Source organism: Balearica regulorum, chromosome 3 (assembly GCF_011004875.1).
Source record: "Balearica regulorum gibbericeps isolate bBalReg1 chromosome 3, bBalReg1.pri, whole genome shotgun sequence".
In the NCBI taxonomy this organism is placed as follows: domain Eukaryota; kingdom Metazoa; phylum Chordata; class Aves; order Gruiformes; family Gruidae; genus Balearica; species Balearica regulorum.
This window is the reverse complement of record NC_046186.1, coordinates 76,435,436-76,463,325: the sequence shown is the minus strand read 5'-3', so window position 1 is coordinate 76,463,325 and position 27,890 is coordinate 76,435,436. Positions and strand designations below refer to the sequence as shown.

The window sequence follows — 27,890 nt, the reverse complement described above, 5'->3', positions numbered from 1 at the left end:
CATAGAAAGCTGATTTCAACTTTATTGAAAACAATAGCTTGGTATTTGCAAGCTGAAGTTCCGATTATTTTACAGCCCAGTGCGTTTAACAATTGGCACATCAAGTTCCGGGACTATTAGATGAAATTATCAACTAGATAAGATAATGCAGCATCAGTGTTTACCTCTTGCCATTACAGCAAAAGCTGAGATCAGAGCTTTTCTAACTGAAACCATGATGAGAGGAGAGTACTGTTTTGTCAAAATCTGTAGAATTAATCAAAATGTGGTTCATTATAAAGGAAAGTGGTCTGCATGATACCAACAGATATCACATGTCAGGCAACAATAAGCATTAAAAAAATTCTGTATGTGAATTTGCATGAAGATATCCACCATGTTCCATAAATAAATTTCAATATTGAATTTTAAGAATAATAGATTTTTAAGCAAAATATTTTCTTTTTTGCTGCCAAAATTCAAAATGTATTTACATTATTAAAACCAGAAAGTTTTATATTTAACTAAAATACTTCAGAGTAAAAATTTACAATTCTGATTTCTAAGCTACATGAAAACATTCTTCATTCATAAAGAGAACATTTCAGCTCATAGAATCATAGAATGGCATGGGTTGGAAGGGACCTCAAAGATCATCTAGTTCCAACCCCCCTGCCACAGGCAGGGACACCCTCCACTAGACCACTTTGCCCAAAGCCCCATCCAGCCTGGCCTTGAACACTGCCAGGGATGGGGCCTCCACAACCTCTCTGGGCAACCTGTGCCAGTGCCTCACCACCCTCACAGGGAAGAATTTCTTTCTAACATCTAATCTAAATCAACCCTCCTTCAGCTGAAAGCCATTACCCCTTGTCTTATCACTACATGCCCTTGCAAACAGTCCCTCTGCAGCTTTCCTGTAGGCCCCCTTCAGGTACCAGTAAGCCACAATTAGGTCTCCCTAGAGCCGCCTTTTCTCCAGGCTGAACAGCCCCAACTCTCTCAGCCTGTCCTCACAGGAGAGGTGCTCCAGCCTTCTGATCAGCTTTGTGGCCCTCCTCTGGACTCTCTCCAACAGCTCCATGTCTCTCCTGTACTGGGGCCCCCAGAGCTGGACGCAGTACTCCAGGTGGGGTCTCACGAGAGCGGAGTAGAGGGGCAGGATCACCTCCCTCGACCTGCTGGTCACACCTCTTTTGACACAGCCCAGGACACGGTTGGCTTTCTGGGCTGCAAGTAGCTACAGAATCATCAATTTTCTCTTTAGTTGACAAATTCCAGTGAGTTTAAGAATAGCCTCTTCTAGGAACAAACTAACAAGTCGAAAAAGTACAACTCACCATACAAATTAAACATCCAACATTTAAACTGAATGCTACCTATAAGTCATATCTAATTTTTTAACACAATTTCATACGCTTCTAACACAATATAGATTTGTTTTATACTAGTTCCATCTATCTGTTAAATCCACCAGAAAGGACCTTATAAATTAAGACTTTTTATTTAGGATTGATTTAAAGAATGGATATACTACAGAGGCAGGATTTGCACCTGGACTATGTATGAAAATGTTGTAAGTTACTACTATTTTTTTTTTTTGCCCCAAGTTCATTTATCACTAATACCAAACAACCGGTCCTATCAGCTCACAGAGCTGCCCATCAAGGGGATGAAGTTTGGAAAAAAAATTTCCTGAAATGTTTACAGCTAAAGGTACTTAAACATCTGGAACTTGCTTTAATATCCTTGTTCATAAATGACAACAGTGTGGCTATTTTAATGGAATTAAAATTGAAAGCTATGGATGCCTTTAAAGATAGTTTACTACTGAAATTATTCTATAATAATAGCATACCAAACACAATTTAGTAGGTTACATCTCTTATACCTACTCTTGGCAATTAACATCTTCATATTTTGGAGTTCCAGTGCTGCAAACTGGACTCTATTAATAAATATAATTAGATTCTCTACATCTCGAGAATGTCATCATACTCACTAGTTCAGTAAATATGTAATAGCAGGAAGTCCTAAGGAAAGAATAAATGCAGATAGGTGAAACAAGTTTCAATTTACAGAATGGTGAACGCAACTTGCTTTTGTGATCTCCTACAAGTTTCTCATTTCAAAATTTTACTTTGGCCCACGGACAAGGACAATCGCTATAATGAAAATGCCTTTACAACAGTGGTCTTCAACCTCTTCCACTTACAGACTAACAAAAAGTTCCCAAAAGAGGTGAAGGCTCAGTGCAGCCTATTTAAATCTCCCAATAACAGACTTCTTTTTTTGTTTTGTTATCTTCAACTCTTCATATGCAGTGGGTCTGCAAGTCTTAGATTGAAAGACACTATTCCGGTAACTCACATATTACTTTTCACTCAGCTCCATCAACTTTGCAAACAAAAAAGATGCTGTCTATTTCAGAGGGAACATGGTCTCAGAGGTCTCATATCAAAACACTATTTTGTTTTCACACAATAGCAAAATATAAACCTGTAAGTTAGGTTTAGGAAAAAAAACCTCTTTGATACTACTTTCTGTGCAAGTGACTGCACAGTTTCACTGATGGTGCTTGCTAAATGAAATATGCCTGCTTCATAATTCTCTGTCAGAAAAGGTTAGGCCAAGGAGTGGCTAGAGTAGCACAGTGTGACAAGCATGAGGAAAAATAGTACAGATCGAGTTGGAAAAAGATAGTACACACAGAGGAAATCTCAATTAGATTGTACAAATATTAACTTCAATATAAAGTTATCTCCATCTCTCTTATCCTAAGAAAATGTTCTGCCAAACAGATGATCCAAATGAGATGACAAGGTACTTCAGATTTCACATTACAACAGTTACTGACACCTTTATGTGTCGATGTTATTCGCCCTTCTTAAATCAAGTGTAGTTACTTATACAGTCATATGTTCTCAAAATGCACTGTATCCTTTCTGTTATTTTTTTCATGATACCACTATTGATAGGTGCATAGTATTTGCATACATATTTGTGGCATTAAGTTCCAGGCTGTTAAGGTAATCAATGAAAGTTATCCAGGCTTCATTACTAGCAATATTAATTCCTTTGCCTTCCAAGCAAAAAAAAAAAAAAAAAAAAAAACAAAAAACCCACAATAAAAAAAAAACCACCGCCCCCCCCAAAAACCCCAAACAACACAAAAAAAAACCCCAAACCACATTTATAGCAGCATAAGCTGTGTTTCAACTACATATATTACATACTATGAGAAACTAATCCATAACTAGTCTAGGAAAAAAGCTCCTTAAATGTAGCGCTTTATTACTAACTTGCCTTTATATCTGAAATTTATCACTAAGAGTACACAATAAAAGTTTGAAGAAAGAGAACATATTTTAGTTATTAACAATTGCCCAAAACTTTCAGTAGGCAAGTTGTTTAATCCAGAAGAGAAAAATGTAGTTTGATCTGTGTAACAATTTATACTACAAAATATACTACAACTAGTGTCATAACACTAGTTATGACTACTATATGACATACTGAAATGCTTGTCTTCGATACTGATTTCAGTATTGAATTCTGCTCAGGGCTGAGAAAGTCTGTACATGCACTCTTCAGACTGCACATGTAGATTTAGTTATCTACAGTAACTAAACAGTCAAAAAAATCCAAATAAACAGCCCCTACAAAGTAAAGAACTTGAATGTTATTACTTTAAACTGTTCTCTATATATGAAGTGTTCAACAATTTGCTATAATGAGCAGTCAAAAACAATTCTAGCATAAATCATATTAAACAGGATGAGAAAGACCTGTGCACATGATAAAACCCACTTAGTTATGCTATGACATTGATAGAAGCAAAAAAACCAAAGGCCATTTTATTTCTGGTTTAACCCCCTCAAATTCACAACTATTTGGGAGGGGGGGGATGGATGATAAATTTAAAACTGAAAGTAACCAGTACCTGAACTGGAACTAACTGAAAGCTGTGAGATCTAAGAAAGGTTAGCACAAAACTTGAAGCAAAATTAGGTTCAGAATAAACTAAATCTGCCTCGAAGTCAACTTACACAAATTTTTATTGCCAAATAAGATTGCTGAAATCGCAAACATCAAGGGAAGTTCAAGAGTCTGTCTTCAAAACATAACTCACATTTATCAGTCCTAAAGATTGATGCAAATCTTTCTCAATAAAAGTACAAACCAGTTGTCCACCTGTCATTTTAAGCTGTTGAATTTCATAACCTTCTTGAATTGTAGAAGGGACATGTTTCTTTTCCACTCAGCCAAGCAAAGGAGTGCAGCCCCTCCTCACTTAATTACCCAGCATACACCTAAATACCAACTGCCATCCCTCAACACCCCGGCGTTATCTACCGCAGCATCCATTGCTCTCCAATTCATCATCGTCAGCCTTCTTGCTGACACTCTTCAGAGCTGCCTAGTTGATGAATTGCTCTGTTATTCATCCTATGTTAATCCGAGGCTGACACAAGAATACCTTTCTGAAGACACTTAACAGTATTAAAACTCGGCACTACCAAGTGCCCTCAGTGTGCATTAAACCTCCCATTTGGAACCAACAAGCTTCCTCATGAATAGTTATGAATAAAATACAGTTACTAAATCAAAAGGCACGAGGTTTATGTACCCCATTACCTATAGACAGGGCTTCCACACAATTCCTTGCTCCTCTGGAAGCTATACCTGAATTATTAGAAATTGCAAGTACTTTGATCCGTATAGAATTTAACCTCAATTAACTCTATATGATATACAGAAGGTTTTCCCCTCCTGCTCCTCAAAATGTATTTCTGAAATGCCACAGGTCTCTCCAAAAAATTCTTTGAAGTCCATAAGGTTAACAAGCTGTTCTCCAGAAAGCCAGTTGTACTTTTTTTTTTTGTTCAGTTTCTTCCGAGGTGGATTTGATCTTTAGATAATGTTTGCTCCGGATATTTTCCCAAAGGATTACGTTAGTCTTGTCACAGAAAGAAAATTTATCCAGAGAACAAACACAAAAACACCACAAAAATTTTCAAAATATGAGAATCAAATCCCTGTAAACATGTTACTAGAACAGCTAAGCGTACATTCCTTCTAAAAGCAATCACAGTCACTAATTTCATACCTGAAACAGTATCATTCTTCCTCTCAAGATGTTTTAATACACATATCATCAGTCTTCATGATAGAATACTGGTTAGAATTCATTTCTGATCCCTACCATATCATCTGTGCCCAGATTTTGTTCAAGTCTATTTACTAGTTGAGCACAAAGTTGACAGAATTATGTGAAAACTGGGAACAAAAGAATCCGTATAAGGAGTCTTGCTTCAGGTTAATTCAGAGGCAGTATCAGATTTCCATAAAAGCTTCCAGTGATTTAAAGTAGTAGTAATTCCCTCGTAAACTGACTGCATATGAGCCTCTCTGATGATACTTATCTTTATAGATGATACGATACTTAAGCAATTAAAGAACTACCAACAACTTGTCTCTACCATCATCTAACATGAACCATTTTCTCACTGCACAATCTTCACAGCAGAAACACCATACTTTAAACAAGACAGCTGAGCCTATTACAGCATTTTAACCTTCAACTTTAACACACAAACCAACTGTTAGAGAACACACTTGTCAACAGATTATACATGTAGTATTTCAGCAAAGTTAGTTTGCAAGTTGGGGGAAGGGGGGAGATGACAACGGTTTGACAACTTTTTGAAAAAACGTGTTAATTTCTGATGTAGGGGTGCAGCTCACACTCCTTCAAAATCAGACAAACTGAAACTAACTAAAAGCAGTACACACAGATGAGCAACACTGCTCAAAAGCAAACAGCACCGAGCCTGAGAATTTTTCTTTGTGTTCTCCTCCTCCCCATTCCTGCAAAGAAACCAAAGATATTTCACAGCAAATAGAAGTGGATTTGGCTTGCTCTGCATCCAAAAATTGAAAATTATGCATTAACTTTTGATATAATTATTTGCAGGTTATTAGATTAAACTGTATTAAGAATATTAAGCTATTTGCTACTGCTTCAAAGTCTGATAAATAAATGGAAGCATTATACAACATCAGCTGAATGTTTTATTTGAGTTGCCATTTAAATATATGAACCACAACATAAAGGTTTTTTTAATACTTGTGCTAGATGGATCTGTTGCTTATGTTTTAAGATTTCAGGCGTATTCCATCTCGTAGACACTAATGAAGAAAATATACTGCAGTTAGGATAGGACATTTTTACCAAGCAATAGTTACAGAGATTTCTAAACAGTCCTTTAATCTGAATTAGACAAAACAATAAGGTTCCTTATTTCAACAGCTGAAAGATTTAAAGAATTCAGCAAAGGCTGGCTTCCATCTAGCGTCAGTTAGTCTGAAAATAGTCATGTCCTTAAAATTTTGAATGGACCAGATGCACAATCAGTTGACATCAATTAGGAGTTTCAGACTTTAAAGTAAATGTTTAAGCAAATCTACTTCTCTCCCCTAGGCTCTGCTCTACATCTTCAGTATTGAGCCACCTCAGCCACTGTGCCAACACAACTACTCTGAGATCATGTATGGCGAGTTCGATCACAGCTCTGATCTGTCTAAAAAGAAAGCCAGCACCACACAAAAACAAACTCAAAAAAATCCTGACCAGTCCAGAATATCACCTGACCTTTTAAGCCAGAAACTGATCCACCAGATAAGAGTATAAATACTGTATTATCTTCCCCTGCCTCTGCTCTGACATCAGCTGCAATTCTGATGCATTACCCCTCAGAACTACGTCTACATAACTTTCCAGCAAAGTAACAAGATTTTAATTGTTTGTCATGCTGGGATTTTTTTTCCTTTTCAAATCCAAAAGAAATGTTTATGCTTCCAAAGAAGCATAAACATTTATCATTAAAAGTGTTAACGGCCCCACTATTAACATGCTCAGATGTCAGTCAGTTAACACACAAATTGCTCCATGGTTTATCCCCTTTAAAAACTAGTATCCTGAGGACCTTCCTGCCCACGCACTTCCTGGAGCATTGCAATGAAGTTACAAAGTATCCAAACATTGTTCTGGTACACTCTGTGCTGGAAACACAGAAAATCTTCTCTAACCCACTACTGTATGGAGTGAAGTACAGGTGCAGTTGCAAAACAGTCAAAAATATTTTTAAAACTGATTAAAAAAATTGACTTCCAGCATGCTGTTCAATCAACTATATGCCACCGAAAATGCTAAAAGAAAACCCATTAATAGCCACCTATTGCCATTTCTCTTCGAGAATGATTTTTTTTTTTTGCAATGAACTGAGAAGCAAAGCTTACTGTTTTGACACCAAGTATAAAAATCAATTCTCAAATGAAAAGTATTTGAAAACTTTTTTTTCAATTTTTACTTGGTATTTTAAACCATGAGAATAAAATTTAAAAAACCTGTGTTACCACACTCATTCCAAGCACTAACACCTGCTAAAATAAATGCAGAATATCAAAAAAGCTGCAACTTCTAGTACTGTACCCAGACAACAGAGGTTTAGTAACACAACTGCCTGAATAGAAGCACTTCAACTCGCACCATCTTGATGCTGCTGTTCTCAGACACCCAACTAGCCTGTAACAGACACGTCTCTAACACCGTGGAGGAGCAGCTCTGCTAATAAAGCTGGATATTGTTTCTCTCTAAAGCTGTCATGGTTGCTTTGCTCATTCAAGCATAAATTGTCTCAAAAATCTAAGTTCTGCTATTAAAAAGCTAACTCCACTTCTATTAAGTGTTTCCAAAAAAAACAACCAAAAGAAACTCAAACCTGGAAATTACTTTAACTGCACTGCGCAAGTTAACATGGGATATTTTCTCAAGTCAAAAGTAGAAATGTACTATCACTTAACTTTCAGTAACACAACTCCGTCTCATCAAAGGAAAGGGATCCAATTCAGAATATAAACATTACACCCTCATTTGTTTCAGGATTCAAACAGCTCCAGTGTGCTTCACAGACCTAGATCCTCCTGCTGCAAAGCCACAGACGTATCTTACACGGTGCTTCTACTGACCTAACCAATTGCATTGAGCATAATGAGATAAAACACATTGGCAGTTTTACTGCTCCCACTAGTTTTCTTAGCACAGGGTTATTAAATTTCAATAAAATGTCAAATTCACCAGAAGATTTTCATAACGTGCATTTTGATTAAAATCAATACAGAAAAAGTCACATAGCCCGAATGAGAAGTTGTGAATTATGTTTCAATAAAGGCAAGGGTCAGTGAGTGAGGGCATTTCATTACTTCACAGCTTCCCTGGCAAGGTATTTTCCCTGTCTCCCCCCTCTCCCACCCCTCGACATTCCATATAAGCAGTTGACCATAAACCACGGGGTCTGCATGGCAGATTCCTGCTGTACTTCAATCAGCCTGAGCTGTCAGGATGGTCTGGTAATTAACATCACCACAGGCCTATCCTGTCAGCCACGGAATATATACCAGATCAGCATCTAATAATACACCTGATTAACAGGATATCTGCATCAGTATGCATTCTCCAAAAAGGAGAGCATTTTAAGGTTACAGACAGTAATTAAAGACAATTCAAATGTACTTGCTTTTCTACCAAAGTCTACACAACTCAAATCACTTAAGTATCCCATTCCTGATTTGGCATTATTTTGGTGAGCAACAATGAACAAACTGCTTTCAAAACATGAGCTTAAAATAATTGCTTTACTAACTTAAAACTTTTATCAGTCAAAACACCACCTGTATTTTTAAGTTACAAGCCAGGTGACTGCAATCCTATAAATGTTGAAGATACAGCTCCAAAAATAACTGTTTTTAAAAAGAACTGAACTGTTGCAGGGGGTGGGGAGGTGGGGTGTGTTTGAATATTTTTCTCCAAACAAAAAAAAAAAAATAAACTTTTCTCTAGTGCAATGGAGCTTTTGTTTTGAAGTTATAAGAGGCTGCCAAGGAATTACAACAAAAAAAACCCCACACCTCAGAATAAGCCTTATGAAGTTTTTGAACACACAAGTTCTAAAAGCTTTACAACCTCGTTATGAGACAATCATAAATCAGAAAACTTCCTCTGACCATTATCTTAAGATTTACAGATCATTAAAGAATCAGATTCAAAAAAGCACTATTCAAAAAAGCACAAGCAATATTTAATGCTCTTGTTGCATGCTGTTTGGTATAATTTTAACGTTAAAACATTAAAATTGAAAGTTTAAAAATTAGTCTGAGATTCTCTGGGCAAAAATCCATCATAAGGCCTTTATCCTAAAGAATATTCTTCTCTAACTTGGCATTAAGAGGCACGGTTGGTAGTGAAATAATGGGGTTTTATTGCAAGATCTGATACAACTGAAAAACAGACATGCTAATGCGGCCAATGCCCCTTCATCAAATCTGACAAGTCAGCAAAAGCACAAGCTACATTTACATAATCACAAACAATAAGGTCAGGTACAAAAGTAACCAGGTAAGTTCTCAGGGAGAACTTATTTACAACACCAGAACATGGTTCTTCAGGCCTAACTCACGCAGACATTTTGGTTAAGACAATGAGACTGACATGAAACCTGCAGTTTTGGGCACTGGTCTCTGAAAGCTCACACGCACTTTTCTCAGTGAGCACAGTAAACGGAGAGCGCAACATCCAAGAAAAAAATCATGCTCCTTAACCCCTACCTAGATGGTTTTACAGTTAGCTTTGTTATAACTGCTAGTCAGAAAGATGCAGCCTATTTGACATGAAATTACATTTATCTCCAAAAGCTAGATGCATGGCTTAATTTATAGTTAATGGTAGACACATTTTAAGTCACCTTCAACACAAGTTTGACAGGAAGGCAGAAATTTTTGAGGTATAGTTTACAGAGGAAAAATTAATTCCTGATAAAATCTGCATCAATATCTTTTCAAAAAAGTTCAGACCACAGGTTTGATCTGTGTACATACATTCTGATCAAGTACAACATTCTGATCACTTACAGGTTCAAGAAAACAAAATGCAAATATAAAAAATACCCTACTCAGCTCTCAGATAATAGTTTAGGTGTATTTGTTAAGAACCTGCTGAAAGAATAAAACCAAAGTACCTCATTAATTTCAGTAGGTCAGAGTGCAATTGCAAATGCAATTGAAATGCCTAATTTATTTTTTTTTAAAAGTACAAGAAAAAAAGGTACTTTTTTTTTTTCCCCACAAAGGGGACCATTAAAATACACAAGCTGTCAGAAAAAAACAGTCTAGGTTAAAATCATAAAAGTTAGTATCTGAGAAGCTGAAGCATAAAAAAATCAGGTCACATTTGATGGTGCAAACAATTACAGGAAATACAGCCTATTCCACATTCAGGAAGAGCCCTCTCTTCCCACAGGTTTGCACTAGTCTGATAAAAACAATCCAGCTTCCTAGTTATTATGATGTACACTTTAAACATCCTTGTTAATCCACAAAAGCCTTATTTACACATAAGAAGTTGAAAGCACACATATGCAAAAATATCTGTAACCTAAACAGAACTGTGACTTTCGTATTATAAAGTAGTTCTTTTTTTAAAAAAAAAAAGTTTCCTCCATATACCTCTCACATTTAAGCCCATCTTCAAAACCAAATGCTGTAAGGCAGAGACCATCTACTAAGTCAAGCACTACAATTTTCAAAGATCAAACACTAGGATAAAGCTCAGAAAGAAAAATGTGTTTTGGATAACGCACACAGCACAGAAACAGGCCAAAAAAGTAGATGCACATTCTGAAACCTAACCAGATGTACTGTACTTCATCTAAACCAACAGGTCCATTTCTATCTCTTGTTGCATACAATTACAAGAAGTAATCGCAACACAAGCCTATTTGAGTTTTGTTTTTAAATACTAGCATGTAAAAATAAGTAAGTAAATAAATAAACCTTAGCATTCCAGTAGAGAAAGCAATCCCATCTTTTATTTCTTTGAACTCTTGGGGCTGTGACTTTATTTCTTCAATTTGACTTGTACAAAATAAAAGACAAAGGCTGATGGTAATATTATTGTTCTCAGGCATAAACAAAACCTTCAGGAAAATGGTTGTATAGTAACTTAAAAAAAAAAAAAAAAAAACAAAAAACCAAACCAAAACAAAAACCACCTACCTAAAGCACAAAACAATAAACTAGAACAAGCAAACCAAATTGCAAGGGAGAGGGTGCAAAGAGGGAATGTGAACACTGTAACTTTATTTTTATATGTATGTGTGTGTGCATATATATATAAAAATCTATATATACACACACCTGGCCCCTAATATTTGGTATTCTCAAAGGTGCCATGAAAGAACTGATGAAACTATTAAATATTATTCTTTTAAGTAAGTGTTCTAAATTTTGTAGACCTTTCTAGCAAACTACAGAACCCTTCTGGAGGACGTCAGTATAAACATATAGTTCAAGGTATTTAACACGGTGCCCCTTTAGTCACCAGGATAGATGTTCTACAGAACAACAGTTGTTCCAACTTCTTGACTGTTCATCGCTATTGACTCTTCCACCTACAGAACACCATGTATAAGCATAAAATATACGTTAGTCCATGCAAATATAGATACCTGCACAAATCCACAAGAATTTTGTCATTCTGTGGTATCTTCTACTAGATTTGCTAATTTCACTACTCAGAAGCAGTCAGAAACGGTGTTCAGAGGCCAGTCTCACGCCTCAGTAAAAAAATAACTGGCGCCCCTTAGTGTTCAAATTTTGAAGTCTTGAAGCAATTTACTGGATTTGCATGAGCATTTTTTTCAACATTCCAAAAAGTTTTCTGCCTCCACAGTACTTCCACCCAATTGCCAACGTAAACAGGAAAAGCAGAAAAGCTTAAAGGGATAGCAGACTTCTTCCTGAGACTATTTAGAAACACAGATTGCATTTTATTTATTTTTCTTTTAAAGAAGAGTGTGAAGAATAGCTCCAACACAATCCTTAAACTTTTTCAGCAAGAGTCTCCAATAGCCCTCATTTTGGAACTCCAATACTTCACAAAACAAATTTCCTGAGCTTTCAATATTTAAAAATATATCAAAAGATGTAAGGATTTCAGACATTCCTTTTTCAGTGTCCTTTTCATATGGGGAAATTTTTTTCTTTCTTTTGTTCTCTGACAAAAAAAAGTTTCAGGCCTCCTCTGGCCAAATACATTAAGTTGAAGAGATTCAGGAATTTAAAAATCCAACATCAAGCCTCTGGAAGGCTCATTTGTGCTAAAAAGGAGTCTTCTCAGTCAAGTTTCTTCTTGGTGTTTATTGTAAATTTAACTATTCTGAGGAGGTGACCAAGAATTTAAGTTTTAAATACTTCTACTTTTCACATCCATATTTGCTCCAATATAAATTCAAACTTCACCAAGAGTCTTGAAAATAAAAATAGAATCTGCCATTATATCGCTTCCCACAGTCTATCTTTCAGTATTCTTCACTGGGTTTTTTTTTTACTCCTCTATCATTTATTTCAGAAGGTAGCATTTTCTCGATATGCTATTTTTTGTTGTACTACAGTCACTATCTCATTTTTACAGTCTTTGGAGAGGGCGGGGAGTTGTTCTACCAAATATAACCAGCTCTTTCATCTTCCGAGGTCAACAACTTCCCAAAACTTCTTTTAGCAGGAGGAATACATCTGCAAACAAGAATCCTAACTCGAAATCTTGAAAGTCAGTATTTCACGCTAAGAATCCCAACAAGTTAAAACTGTATAAGTAATTTACGGTTTTATCATATTCTACAAAGCTACCAAATACGATTAAACAAACACGTCTCTAAGTCTCCAGAAACCCTAGATTTAAGGTGGTAAGAAAGGAAATGCTTTTAACAAGAAAAGCAAACCTTCGAACCCAAGCATAAAGCGAATTTAAAATACTAAGAACAAGCGTATCGCCTTATTTTTAACACAGTGGGTCTGCTACTGTAGTGGGAAGACGTATGGGACGCATGAAGGTCCCAGCATATACTTTTTTTTTCCCCCCTCTTTCCAAAATGCGATTATTTATTTGTAAAAACGCAACCTTAAAAAGAACTATTTAGGGAAAAAAAGAAAGCGGGGAGCGGTGTCAAACACAGCAGCGGCCCCTCGCCCCTCCGAGGCAGGAGCGGGGCGGCAGTGGACGTTTGGCTGGAGTAAAGGAGACAATTTCGTAATTTCTTGTTAATATTTTTTTCTCTTCACTAAAGTCACACGTAGGAGTCTTTCAAGTTATTTTCTTTAAAAGGTAAGGATAGCTGAAAGAAGAATCTGTTCGCTTCCCTTGCAATATAGGAAAATTATAATTAGTTTGTGGCCAGTTTGGGGTGGGGTAGTGCTGGAGCTAAGAAAGAGCTCAGCCCCCTCCGTCTTAGTCATTCAAGTTCAAGCAGCTTCCAGAACAGCCAAATCTCGAAACCAAACACCCTCCCAACCCTGCCCCCCCCCGCTCGGGGCCCTCCGGCCGGGCCGAGGAGCGCTCCCCGAAGGGCGCCGCACCGGACCCCTCTCCCTGCCGCCGCGGGAGGGGAGCGCCGCGCCGTGCCGCCAGCCTGCCTTCCCCCTCCTCCCTGCCTTCCCCCAGAGCACATTCCTCAGCTCCTCTCCTCGCTCCCTCCCCTCCGTGCCGTGGTTACCCTTCCCCCGGTTTTCGGGGACGGTGCGGAGAAGGGAAAAAGAAAAAAAAAATAAGGGGTGGGGGGGGTGGGGAAACACCCAGGGGAAAGCGGGGACCTGTGCGGCGAGGGCTGCCTCTTCCCCCTCCCACTCGCTCCCCGAGTCCCCCGGCACCACACGGCAGCAGCCAGGGCGGGGAGAGCCCACACTTCCCCTTTGTTTTCGGCTCTCTAGCCGGGGGCCGAGAGCGTGCGGAGAACAGCGGTGAGAGCGAAACAGGCCCCACGCTCCCCCCGCCGCCCGGCCGGGGCTGGGGCTGGGGGCCGAGCGGGATCCCGGGAGCGGCGCGGAGGCCCGGGGAAGGGGGGGAGGCAGGGCAGGGCGGCAGAGCGGGGGGAGGGGGCGTCCAGACGAGCGCTTTTACCTTCGTCCAGCAGCCTCTCGAGGTGGTTGAAGATCCCGCAGAAGTTGGGGAGGCTGCTCATTAGCTTCTTGTCGTTCATCAGTTGCATCAGGTAATCGGGGCTCGGCTTCGGCTTCTCCTTGGTTTCCATTTCCCCAACCATATTCCAAGCCCGCGCAGAGACGGCGAGCGCCCGCAGCAGCTCCGCCGAGCAACGCGACCGCGGCACGGGGCGCCCGGCTGGATCCGGGCAGGCAGGGAGGCGGTGGGGGAGGGGAGGGGGCGGGGAGGGGAGCTTCCCCGAGGAAGGAGGAGAAGGAGGAGGATTCAAATCCGGAGACAAACGCAGACCCGCTGCCGAGTCCGAGGGACCGAAAAAAAGAGGAAACTCGGTAGAAACCCCCGTGCGGGCTGCGCCCTCCTCCCCGGGCACAAGGACCCGCCGCCGCCGCCTCTCGGTGCTGCCGCCGCTTCCCTGCTCCGTGCGCCCTCGGCCGGCGCAGTCCTCGGTGTGTGTCCCCCCCTCCTCCTCCTCCTCCTCCTCCTCCTCCCGCGCACACACACGCTGAGCCCGGCTTCTCCTCTCGGCGCTGCCCCCTGTCTCCGCGGCGGGGGAGGGAGGGGACGAGCGGGGCGGGCGGGCGCTGCTGGCGCGGCTGCCGCTTCCGAGGAGCCGCCGCCGGTGTCTCTCCGCTGTTGCCGCCGCCGCTGTTGTTGCCGCCGCGCTGCGCCTGGCGTGTCCTCCTCTCCGCCTCCCGCCCGCCCGCCCTCCCGCCGCCGCTGCTGCTGCTGCCTGTGGCTGGTAAGTCTCAGCCCCGCCGCCGCCTCCTCACTTCTCCTCAGTTCGCTCTGGAGTTCGCTTCAGTTCAGGCTGCGCTGGCAGCGGCAGCAGCGGCGGCAGCAGGAGGAGGGGAGGGGGCAGGGCCCGCGGGGGTGGGGACATGCCGGGGGGCGGGCCCAGGGGCGGGGCGGCCGTTACTCGGCGGCCGGCGCCGGCGGGAGCGCCGCTTGGCGGAGCCAGCTGTCGCTCCCTTTCCGCTCCGGGGGCCCGGGGCGGCGGCGGCGGCGGCGAGGCGAGGGGAAGGAGGAGGGGGCGCCGCCGGGCCGAAGGGGGTTTCCCTCCCGGCCACGCCCCCCTCCGAGCGACTGCGCGTGGACAGGCGGCGCAGGCGCGCGCAGCGTCGCGTGCAACTCCCGCGCGCCTCTCCCCGCCCCGCAGCAACGCGCGCGCACAGAACTCTTCTAAACAAAGTCGCGTTGCTTCACCTATTCCGCGCGGAGGGGGCGGGGCCGGGTCACATGCACCCTCGGGGGCGGGGAGAGCCCCCACCGCGGCGCGCGTGCGCCCGGCCTTTACAACGCCGCCGCTGCCTCGCGTGGCGACGGTCTCGCGCGGCTGAGGGGGAAGAACCGAGCGGAGGGGAGGGGCGGCGGTGGTTGGTCGCGCCGCGCATGCGCCCGCGGGAGGTGGGCGGTGCGCGTGGCGGTGCGGCGCGAGGAGCAATTTCTAATCGGTAAAGTGGCCGCGGGGGCAGGAGGAGAGTGCGGCGCGGGGGCGAGGTGCCGGGGCCGGGAGAGCTCCGCGGCCGTGAGCCGTGACCGGCCCCGCGGGAGGGCGAGGAGGAGCGGGGGTGGCGGGAGCTGCTTTCCTCTTCGCCCTCGTCCCGTCTGTCGGCGAGGCGGCGCGAGCCCGCGTGCTACAGGAGCGGTTTAACGGCCACCTTCGGCCTCGGAGGGGCCCGGAGCGGGCCGGGGGCTTGCTGCCGTTGCCCGAAGAGAGATGTAGGTGGTGGCGGCTCAGCCTTACGCGCGGCCCTTCCTCCGCACGCCCGACCCTGGAGCATCGACGGCGGCCCCAGCCGGGAGGCCCGCTCGCCTCAGCGCCCCGCGGCAGTCTGGGCCGTCCTTCGGGTCCCGGTCGCGGCGGTGCGTTCCAGCCCGAGCCTCGGCCCGCAAGCGGTTAGACGCCCTTTTTTTGCTTACAGGGCAGCGCCGTGTTTTGGCATCAGCCATGGCTTGTTTGACAGGTTTGGATGGGAGACGTGATGGGAGCAGCAGTATCCGGCAGCCAGAGTCAAAATTAACGTGCTCCATCCACTGTAACCGCAGAGGCAAAGCAGCGCGACGCGGTTGCTTGTACGTATTCCTCCTTCCCCACGCAGCTACTTGGTGTTCTTATTTGATTTTTATTATTTAGGAGGCCGTCAGAAAGCTTTGATGCAATTTTCATAGCTTGGTAGAGCTTATGTTGTAAAGCTAGATAAGTATCGCTTCATGGTTTGTTTAGTTCGCTGAAAAATACTACTTGAAGTTCTGTTAAAATTCAAGTGTGTTTTCATACATACTGCACAGTATTTGAAAAAACTTTAAATGTTAGGTTAATTGCAATGAACAATGTTTCCAAAACTAAAAAGAACAACAGACATGTAGTCTTGACAGATGGGCAGTTTTATTGAGTATTGTCAAGCAGTGCTGTTCTACTTTTCCTGAAAGATGTGCATTGACAAAAATATAGAGTAAATGTAGTTCTCATGGTAGTAAAAATGCCTTGAATTATTGCATTCCTTCTAGTGTTTATTGGATTTTTCACTTAAACATGCAGAACTCATTATTTGGGTATGAGAATTTTTATTTCATTTCAGGGTTTTGTTTACATTGGATAAAGAATTAATGGCTTATGTAAGATAAGTCAGATTTATTGCTTCCATCATTTAATATTTTCTTGCTGAATATACATTTTTTATGTTTGTTATCAAAGAAAGAATAGCAATATTACAACCCATTTTTTTAAATAGATTCTTAGTCCATCAATAGCATGCCCAAAGCACACTGCAGTATGGCCATGGATGATGAAACAATACAGTTTCTATTTAGTAACAAGGTTGTGTTTGCTCTTTTCCAACCTTGTTTTAAAATTGTGACAAGCTAAAACGCAACCTTATGTAGTTAAGAAAATTGCCATCCTTTTATTTATCGTAAATCAGTCTGAAAGATGATGCGTTTTTTTAGCTCTTTATTTACTAATTTTTAACCAGTGAATGAAGGCTCTTTAACCCTGAGAAAACTTGCTGTCAAATCCTTCAATTTGATTAAGGGCATTCATCAAACAGCAGGCTTTCATCTTAAAATTAGATGAACTTGGATAATGTTAGAATAATTGTTCTGGACTGCTGATTCTCACAGTAAAAATAGCATATGGAGACTTTTCTTCAGCAGATTTGGTGCAGCTGTTCCCATACCACTTCATTATTGCTTCCTGCACATAAAGTGCTTCCAGTGCTTGAATATGAGCAGACAATATAAGGTAAGAAATACCGCACAAGTTGTTGTGCAATAGCTATCAGTTGTCTTACCTACCAATAGGAACAATGTAGCTTACCCTAAGCTATTTTGTACTTATTTGCTGGAGAATAAGATGGTGCGTACCAGCAGTTATTGAGGCATCATTCATGCAGTGCGATGCAAAATTCAAGCTTTAGTTTGCTCTGTGTTAATCTGAATTATTTTCTCAGTCTGAACAGTACAGAAACTGAGGAAAAGCTATATGCTGAAGCTGCGGATGTAATTAGGCATAAATGACTTAAGAAAAATTCTTATCCTTGATTTTTTTTCCATAAATACTTCAAGACTCTGAATTTAAATCATTGGAAAAATGCCCTTGGAAAAGCTGAATGCTTAAACAATGTGTAGATAACTCACCATTAGTTTTAAATAAACAAATCAGGATGGTATCTTTCTTCATGAAGTATACAGTAAAAACAAGCTACCTAAAAGCCCCTCTCAGCATATCTTATGTTCTTTTCTCTGCCTTTACCTTCCCACACTTCCATGTCCCAGGAAAGGGTGTATCCAGAGTGGCTGGGAGATGAAAGTTGCATTAGTTCTGGTTAAAGACTGTGAGAAAGTACAGCTCCTATCAAGACTGGTGTGTCCACAGCCTGATCTACATTGGCACCAGAAATACTCTTGGGCTGTACTGAACTTTGCCACTTTCCCATGGGCAAAGAAATGGGGGGGGGGGGGCGGGGGGGTGGCACAGGATTGGGTAAACTGGCCCTGTGGGTAAGGGGGAGAAGTTGGTTTGTTTCAAGGTAACCTGGTCTCATGCTCATGTAAGGTTCTTTAGGTAACTACCCAACACCTTAACTTCTGTCTGGACACAAACAGAGTCCCTGTCTTTTAACTCTTGTGTTTTCATCTAGGTAGCCCTTCTTGTATCATGTAACCTGTAGTATTCTCCAACAGCTTCTCTTTTGAGGTGAAATTTTATTGCATTAATCTAATCTTGAAGTAAGAAAAATTATGATAATGCCAGCAGCAGCCTCTGTTTATTACAGTAAAGGCCGGCAATGATCATAAAAAGCAAATCCAATTACTGCTATAATGTTCATAGCTGATAGCACCTTGGGAAATAGGAGAGCTGAAGGCTGATGACTACTGGGAAATACACTCTTTTAGATAGTGTTAGCTGTTGCTTCCAGTGTTTCTGACCAAATCATAGGCATCTACAGTTGGATGTCAAAATCCTTCTGCAATGCTGCCTATAATAGAAAGGTACTAATCTACTATACTACTTGTTTAGGGAAGGAAGCAATTCTTCACTTACCCATTACAGTTACTCAAGGAAAAAAAAAATACCATGTTTGTGATTCAGTATTGAATTGTTCATGATGTACAAGGTTGTAGCTGCTGTAACTGTAATGGAGCAGTCAGATGTGGTCACTACCAGGTGGACATCTGAAATTCATTCATCTCTTCAAGGTGATTAACACACAAACAGAATAAGGTCTAAAACCAGACTAAAAATTTCAAGAACTAATTATATTGAAATTCTGTGATGTGTCTGACGACAAAAACATATTTCCTTTGCCATTAAGCCAGACTGGGAGGTAACTTTTCAAACAGAAGCCATAGTAGTGCATCATTCAAAGTAATAAGCAGAAGACATAGTGTTCATAGTCTAGAAAGGGATATTTCTGAGTGTGTAATCTTGGAAGAGATAATGCCTAAATTTCTCCACTATTGATGCTAAGTGATTGCTGAAGAAGTAGAAGATACAGATTTTAAGCACCCCTTAGTCTGGAAGGATTCAGATCTCTATCTTTTATACATCAAGTACTTCAAGCTGTACAACAACTACTATGAAGAAGGATGTAGTAACCTTTGATATCACTCCTGTTAAACTGGCCATTCCTCAGGTTGGAATAAAGGAGCCAGAAGAAGAAAGATCTTTGTGATTCATCCACTTACGTAAGAGTAGGAAGAGCTGCATTCTCACTGTTCCTGTGGTTGTGTATTAATTATGCAGTCATTAAGTTGGGCAGAAAAGAAAATGCTAAGTGAAATAAAAAAGTATTATTTCCCACCTTTGACCTAAATCTTGTACCTGGCAGTTTTCTTGGTCAGGTATGTATTCCATGTACCCTAAGTTACTGTGATAGGATCCTGTTACACAGATAGGATGGAGGGGCCTAAATTCTGCTTAATAAAATATTGAGCATTTTGTTTAACTCTCAGTAGTTAGGGAAGGCATGGGTATCTCTGTGTTGGTCTTCACCTTATCTAACTACCAAATAGTCATGGTTATGCATGGAAAAGATGTAAGTCAATATATAGTGGAATGTATTACATCAATGTTCAAGATTGCCATAGATTAATCACCTAGAAGATTGTATTTATAAGAAGTAGATAATTTCCATGGGTATGTAATGTCTGTACATGCTGTTTCTTTATGTACTACTACGTAGATTTTTCTCCAGAAAAGAGAGCATTCTAGCAACAAGAAAAGGTCGGTCTGTCTAGAGAGGGTGGTAGTTCTGCTAGCTCCTGAGAAATATCTGTGCGTTAAAAACGAAGTTGAAATTGGTTTCATTTCACACTCTTTAGTAGGAGATGAAGTCTCATGTATGCCAGTTTTATTACAGTGTTGCTGAGAAAGGCAGAAGACTCTGAGAAGGAGGGAAAGAAAAGCAATCTAAGAAAGCATAGAAAGGAAAAAATTACCAGCAATTAGAGAAAACTAAATCGAGGTACTATATTGTAAACATCAAATTTATGCTCTTTATCATCTCGTTCATAACAGGACTTAAATTTAAAAGCAGTGGGGGGGACACACAACTAATTATTCACAGAACATATTTGAATCCTGTATTTTGAAGGTATGCTTTACTTCTAAGCTCATAAACTTTCCTACATCTTATAATTTATAAACACTTGCATTGTTTTTGTGCACTTTAGTGTTGGATCATGAGTAAGCGATATTCTTCCTAGCTCACTAAAAGAAGCCAAATCTCTTGAAATACACCATTCCAGTGTTTCTAATCCCATGGACAGTCCTATAGCTTCAGTTAGTGTGGTAGATACTACACTTTCCATCTGTACAGTCACAAAATTACTACCGTAGCTGTACAGCTGCGGGCTTGCATAGGGGAGAATTTCAGATGGCTTCTGGCCTGTCCCTTGTGGAGAACTCACGAATGGAAACCCCGAGTGAGCCAGCCAGTGCCACTCGTCACAGAGGCGGGAGTAGCAGCAAATGTGTATTGCTGTAAGTTCTGCCTAACCATGGAGGCACTGAACTGAGCATTGCTAAATATAATATATGTCATTGCAGTCCAGCTAACACACATGCGAGTTTAAAAGACTACAATATTAGGATATCTGGAAATCAAGAATATTAAGACATTTTAGCCATTATTTCAACATAACCTGTTTTGGTTTTTACTTTCTATCCAATTTACACTAGATATCCTGGCCAGTTTTAAGGTTGAATAACCTTCTGCATTTTAATTAATGCAGTCATCTCAACTACAGTAGTACCCCCAGCAGCTTTTTTTATTTGCTATCTGTAACTCAAAATAGAATGTTGAAAGACGTATTTCTGTGTAAGATATGTAATCAAAAGTATTTTTACCATAGCAAGAAATGTTTTCACCATCACTATAGGATTTAAAAAAAAAAAAAAGTTGATGTCAGGGAAATCTGCAGATTTATTTTGACAACCACAGTGGCAAAGAGCTGACAGCTAAAGAAACTGGTAAGTTCTGTTTTTCAGGTGTATCATTTTTTGATAAAATACCATAGTATATTGGTTACTGTTGAATGCAAGTGAAATGCTTTCAGTCTTAACTTTGTAAGTAGATTTAAATTAACCATTCTTCCCAATGACTACTAAAACCAAGTAGAACTTAAAATTTGATACATTAATTTAACTTTTCCTTTTAACATCTGAAATATGAACGTATGCATATATTGACTTACACTGAGGGATTGCTAGTGGCGTGTTGCTTATGCTTCTCAATGATCAGTACGCAAAGAGCAGCAGTTCTAACACAAGGAGTTTATATTTAACTGGACAGAAAACATCTAAATGAATAAGAAAACTTTGCATTCTTTAAAACCTTCTGGTAATGAGCAAGAAACTTTTGTATTGGCTGAGCCTTCTAATAAAATAATTAGTCTGAAAAATCCAACTAGAAACCTTTTTTTCCCCACTCAAAATACTGTATATCTTCCACATCTTTATGAAATATAAATTCTTTTTTATGTATTTAATGGTGAAGAGAAGTATCTGGAGTTATAAAGCTGTGGGGAAAGAAAGGGACCAAGCGGTATGAATCTTAAAAGCTTCTGGAGATGAGACAGAATTGCTCAGCAGTGTTGATCCAAAGGAAGGGACAGGGAGCAGTGCTACAGTCATCATTTATTTCCCACACAAAGACCATTGTGCTTACATGCTATAGTATGCTCAGAAACTTGCTCTCTACTTTATCTGTTCATGGGTATTTGTGCCTTTCCTCTAAAAGAAACCAGCAGTATTCAATCTCTTACATATTCTTACAGTCCTTTTTCACTTCAGGAAGCCAAAACTTCGTTTTGTTTGTGGATGACTTACTGTCTCCCATTTGCTCCTCCTACCCACAGTCTTTCTGTTGAGTGTAGGAGGTCTTTCCTGAAATATAGTAGCCACATATGTTGTACTTATGATATGCCCCAGAGCCCATTTCAGTTTTCTACTCTTCAGAAACTATGAAACACTTTGTAGTGAAGTACTTCACGTTGCTTGGATGAAAGCTGTTAAAAAAAGTAGAGAGAATTACTGCTTAAGCACTTAGATAGATTCAGGATTTCCTCATAGAAACAGGAAACATTCCAAATTTTGTGCTGTCTTGGTTGGCGTTTGTAGGCTGGTGCATCATAAGTCCCTATTTGACTGTCATCGGAGCTCAAAGGACAAGTCATAACAATCAGTAAAACAAGACTTGGGCTCAAAGCCAAAAGGTGAACGTTCCTGGGTTGTTAGCTAATCTAGGAGATCTGACTCAGTTTGAGCTACAGTCACCTCATACAAGAGCATATGATCTTACTTAGCTAATACCATATCTGATTATTATTCAAAATTGGTTCATTGCTTGATTACAGTAATTCATTGTTACAAGTTTATAAGCACAATAAAGGGTGGGATTCACTTGCCTTACGGTGTTCCACTTGAATTTCCAGAAGATCACTTTTCTCTCATAGTTCCTGTTTCACGTATGCCAGCTCTGTGCAGATGTCTCTTGCACCTTTCGGACATCAGGAGCAGCCCCTGCGAGAATGGTCAGCTGAGATGTCACTGTAAGCATGCAGAAACATTTTTCTATTAACCACTTTTGCACTTGGAGTAGTCTGAACAACAGCTTGGGTTCAGTATTTTGACAAGAACTAAATTTCTCTGTTGAAGGTGATGTGGTCATTCCCTAGATTTGGCTTTTAGAAGTGTGTTAGTATTTTAGGTTCCTAAAGTCATTGTGTTGGATAGACCACAGAGGGGAGAGGCAAGGGAGTCGGCTGAAAAGTTCACTATGATGTAGAGGCAAAGTGGAGTAATCATTCAGATTTAGATACAGTGGTCTGACAAAAAAAAAAAAAAAATCACTGCAGCTAAATTTTAAGTGTGTAGAAATTACATTTTACCCTGCTGCCCACCTCTCAAATTCTCTTAAATTTTTATCATTCTTCCTAGTTTGAAGTGTTTCCTGTTCGGTGTCCAATTGTGACTGAAATATAGGGAAGGGAAACACAACCCATTTCCTGTATATTGAAATGACTTTTCTACAGATTCAGTTCACATGAGTCTAGCTACTCCTGTTCATTTAGAACATGAGATATTTCCATGTACATGTTACAACTTTTCTTTCGAGAAAATAGTCCTAAAAACTTCTATAATAGGCAGCTTTATATTACAAAATTTATTGTATCATTCATAAATAAAGATGATCACTGAAATGTTAACATCTCTTATGGTATTGTATTTGTTTAAAAATACATATTTGAAAGTTTCTTGGATGGTTTTCTTCACCTTTCAGTGTTTACATAACTTGCCAAACTAAGAAAGAAAGGTTATTACATTTATGTTGATTACAGGTTTTTGCTTTTACAGAACAGGTGAGACAGTTGTCTCCGTTTTTTAGCGTGTGTGTGCACATGCACACAAACACACCCCAAATCCTGATGGGACCGAAGAACAATTGTCCTATCAACTTATGGAGCAGAGAAACACAAAATTAAGTTTCCCGGAGAGTATACTTGCTACCCAGTTTGCATAACAATACTATTTTGTTACGTATTAACAAATTAATATTCAGTCTGGTCTGACAATATGCTCAAAAAACAACAGGTTGTGGCAGGAACTATAAAGAAAACGCTGCTTGAGGCAAGGCAGAAAAAAATTATCTTCAATTTTTGTAATTCTGTTGATTAAAGGCTGTCAGCATGAAAACAGGTATTAAGTAATCCAAATTAGGCAGCCTTCCTTCTTCCCACCCTAGAAAGGTCTGGAAAGTCCCTGTTACTTGGGAAGCTGGCAAACCACTTCTCTGTTAGAGGTGGAGAGGAGGCACTGCTGGACTTAAAGCATTTCCCCATCTCTAGAATTGTTCTGCTTGCTTTTAAAATGTCATGATGTAGCCAATTAGATGGCCAATGTTCATGCCAGAAGAAGGTCTTCCACTTAGCAAGTCAATTAGAGTATGCGTCCCTACCTTGGTTTCCCTTCCAGGTAGTCTATTTATAGCTATCCATCTGATTTACATTACTGGCAGCATAATTGATCTTTTGTCCCATGTTGAAGTTTGCGTGCACCTGTACTACAGGTTAGTAGTGAAATCAATTATCCTTCTGGCTACAGATATATATTGGGATTTCATTAGAAGTTTGTCAGAGTAGGTGGAGTCCTTTGTGTTGGATTGACAACAGGTGATTACTGGGGGACTCAACAGCAGCATACATTCAACTTGCATGCTCAGGCTTGTAAACCTGATGTTACATTGATAGGGTCACTGGTTTGCTCCAGTAATAGGGCGTTGGGGAGGTCTGGTAACAAAAACCAACCAAACAAAAAAAATCCAGCTGAGTTCATTTAAGGAGGGGACTGAAATACAGAGATTAATCTGAAAAAAAATATACTTGGACTTTTCTGTTATCACAAGTACAAAACAGTAGATTGGCAATGTAGAAAGTATTACAAATATGTGACTAAAATGACCATTTTACATATAGTATTGATGTAATTCTGTTGTATCTTCATATGATTGATGTGGAGCTTGATGAATTGAGGGAATTACATTAGTTCATTCTAATTTGGTCCTCACAACAACCAAAAAACTGCTCTCTTTTGGCTGCTTATGATTAAGAATTCTGTTATGTGTGAAATCATTATTTGTATCTAATTAGAGACTTCACTGTTTAGTGGCCTTTTTGGCTGAAAAGGATACCTAAGCACAGCAGTCGGAGATCACAAGTAATTGTACATAGGTAGTGTGACGCAATCCTTCAGAATTAATTTGATCTCAGATCATGAAAGAAAATTATTGAATGTATTATAACATTCCCTCATTTTTAAAAATTAAAAAAAATTGCAGAACTCCACATGTGGTGTTGGACTAGGTGATCTCAAGAAGTACCTTCCAACCTAAACGATTCAGTGACTCTGTTCATTTATGAAGATAGATTAAATACCAAATTTCATTGGTGTTCTGGTTTTTTGTATCTGTAATTTTGGGCTTTTTGACAGTGGTGTTAGTTAGAAATAGTGAAGTTCTTATATATAAATCGATACAGCACTAGGTCCAACTTGTATGGTTTTGTAGCTGTACAGCAGATAATAATATGCTTTAAACTACATTGTTATCTCATTACCTCTCATTAATTGTCAAATTACCTAAAACTGCTTGTCATATGACCTACTTGTCCTTTTATGTAAATGTTTTAAGTTTGTATGTCAGTGTGTGGACCACAAACAAATAGAGAAGGATTTAACAAAATTTCTCCAGCCTTTGAAACATGAAGTATTTTGCTTCTCCCCTCGAAAAATTACACGAGAGAACAAAACCAGGAAGAAAGCACGCACGTCTTTGCAGAGCTAGTGTGTTGGGTCATGCGCAGAGAACAGCCAGGCAGTGAGACTGAGATTGTATTGACAAGAACAAGATGAATGGCCCCCTGGAGACGATGGGGTTTGTATGCTCGTTTCCACCACCTTTTCATCCTTTTGTACCCCCTTTCAGTTCATATGCAGATTAACTCGAACCCAGTCCTCACTAAATGCTCTTTTTCACTTTAGTTTTGGAAGGTAGACGGAGGATCTAAATATTTATGAGGCTTTTTTCCTCTGGTTTATGATGCACTCTTGTTGAATGTTGAGGAATTACGTTAATGAATGCATGCCTGCACGCACAGACACAGAAACCAGGCAAAAGGAAAAAAACACACAAAGCGTTGTCAGCGCTAATGTCGGCACTTACTAAACAGTTCCCATGAAAAAAAAAAAAAGGCAAAGAGATTTAAAATCTGTTGCCAGGAGAAAAATAAATTGTATGGCTGAGCACAAAAGAAAGAACAAAGTTTCATCTTTGCTTTCCTCAGCTGCAAATGTAACTCTTGTTTCAGCTCTGAATAAATTTGAAATAAAACATGTTAATTGAAAAATGAAAGCTTGTCTAAAAAGTCTTAACTGGATTTGTTTTCAGTAATGAAGAAAAGGCAAAGCTTCAGTCCTGTACCAGTTTCCTTTAACATCATACGGTGTGGTTAAGTATCATTTAATTTGAGTTACAAGTCAAATAATTAGACAGTACTGGTTTTGCCCCGATTTTGCTAACTTCAGTACATTTATTTAGGTGGGTTAGATTTTGTGAGACTGATGGGGTTTCCAGAAACTAAACTTTTTTTTTTTTTTTAATTAAATACATAGTATATGCACTGAGATTAGAGCTAGATATACTGGAATATGAATTTATTTTCAGGATGGGTAGTTCAAAACTGTAACTTCAGGAACATGCTTTTTATAAATGGAAGACTATATTGCATTAAAATAGTAGAACTGAAATATGGATACATAAATTCTTTTAATACCATGTTGTCAAGAAGAGTCATCTCTTCAAGCTTAATCATCTCTACCTACCTTCCCTTCTACCCCTCTTTATTCTCTGATGCACACATAGCTGTGGCAGACATGGCCCAAACTCATACAAGTGGGACAGTAAATTCTTTCACATTCATGAACCAGAACATGAGATCTTAAGATGTGTTTTTGTGCTGAAAAACTTACTGCAGCAGTTGCAGAGTGTTAACTCTTAGCTCTTCAAGTGCAATGGTATTTCACTGTCTAGGCTCTGGTTTTCATATTTATAATATGCCTATCTGAATTTCATAAAACATTGCCCTAATACAAATGTTCATGTTTATATTGTACTTTGTTTTCAAGGTATTCATTTCATATGTAATTAAATTCAATAAAGCCATCTACATTTCATTTATTCTAAAGTTATTGTTTATCATCTTTAAATTGACTTTGCTATTTTCAGTGACTTTGCCTATGATACCCAAGGGTTAAGTGAAATAAATTTTGCTTAGCAAATCCCAAGACACTGAAGTTGTATACAACCTAATAAAAAATAGTATTTGACAACTGAAATTGTATCACATTTGTTTGGTCTTTCATCCTTTAACCTGCATCTTCTCTGCCTTGTTTTTTGTTTTGGTTTGGGTATTTTGGGGTTTTTTCCTATCAATCTACATTGCCAGTTGTGACCACAGAAAGTGCTTAAACCTCTTAAACTTAAAAGTGATTTAAAAAAAAAAAATCTCAGTTTTGTCTCTTAAGTGGGGAGATTTCAAACTTACCTGGACTTGTCTGGCCCTGGCAAATTGCAGCACTTATGTGGGATCTTAGTAAAATGTTTTTGCACATCTGTATAATGACTTGCCTGTTTTTTCTGTGAGTGAAGGACTATTTATATACATGTACAGGACACTGGATTAATAGGTGAATGAGGAAAATGCATCAAGCTGGTAAATGCTGGAAGAGCAGCAGGGAGATGAGATTAATGAATAAACTTTGCAGAAGGAAGAATTGGAAACAAGGGATGGAAAAGCTGGGGAAAAACACTGAAGAGTGATGGCAGACATAGCAAAAAGCTTTTATATAGAGGACAGCAAGGAAAAAAAAGTTGAGAGAGTCCTTGGCTTGAGATGGGGTGCTTTTTTTAGCTCCCTTTAAGCTATTAACACTCCCAAAGAGAAGAGGAAAAAAGTGTCACACAACCCAAGGTCATTGAAAGTAGTTTTTTGGGGTAACAGGTGGATGAACTATAGGCCTAAGTCAGGGAGCCCGTGTGTCAGAGTCCTGGTAAAAGGCTTTCATCTATAACACCAGAAGAGTACCTCCTCAAAAAAAACCCACCCAAAATCCCAAAAGCCAAAGAGGTTGCAGCCCATGGGAAGTGCCATATTAATGATGAGGAAAGCAATTATCTGAACTTTGCCCAAAAGGAAATGGTACAGGAAAATACAAGAATTTACAAACAAGCCTGAGTTAGACATCGTACACGCACTCATGAGCTGCATCTCAGTCCAGCATTAAGGAGAAGCCGCCTCCTCC

The 27,890-nt window shown here is 40.0% G+C and overlaps 1 protein-coding gene and 1 long non-coding RNA gene across 14 annotated transcripts in view; one reads left to right on the top strand and one right to left on the bottom strand.

Annotated features, from left to right (window-relative positions):
* The window catches only part of QKI (QKI, KH domain containing RNA binding), a 169,449-nt gene extending 154,241 nt beyond the window's left edge, over nt 1–15,208 (bottom strand). For 5 of the 13 annotated variants that reach the window (XR_012834581.1, XM_075748540.1, XM_075748543.1 and 2 more), the window contains exon 1: nt 13,991–14,795. Coding sequence is in view for 12 of the 13 variants with exons in the window: in XM_075748540.1 (XP_075604655.1) it covers nt 13,991–14,132 (142 nt within the window). In the remaining variant the exon portion in view is untranslated. Of the gene's footprint in view, nt 1–13,990 lie in introns of all 13 variants that reach the window. The other 8 variants (XM_075748546.1, XM_075748549.1, XM_075748548.1 and 5 more) reach the window with 7 other exon arrangements.
* A 34-nt stretch (nt 15,209–15,242) lies between these two features.
* On the top strand, nt 15,243–26,929 carry LOC142601029 (uncharacterized). The gene is made up of 2 exons (XR_012834582.1): nt 15,243–15,483; nt 15,955–26,929. It is a non-coding gene; the product is annotated as an uncharacterized LOC142601029 (long non-coding RNA).
* The last annotated feature ends 961 nt before the right edge of the window (nt 26,930–27,890 follow it).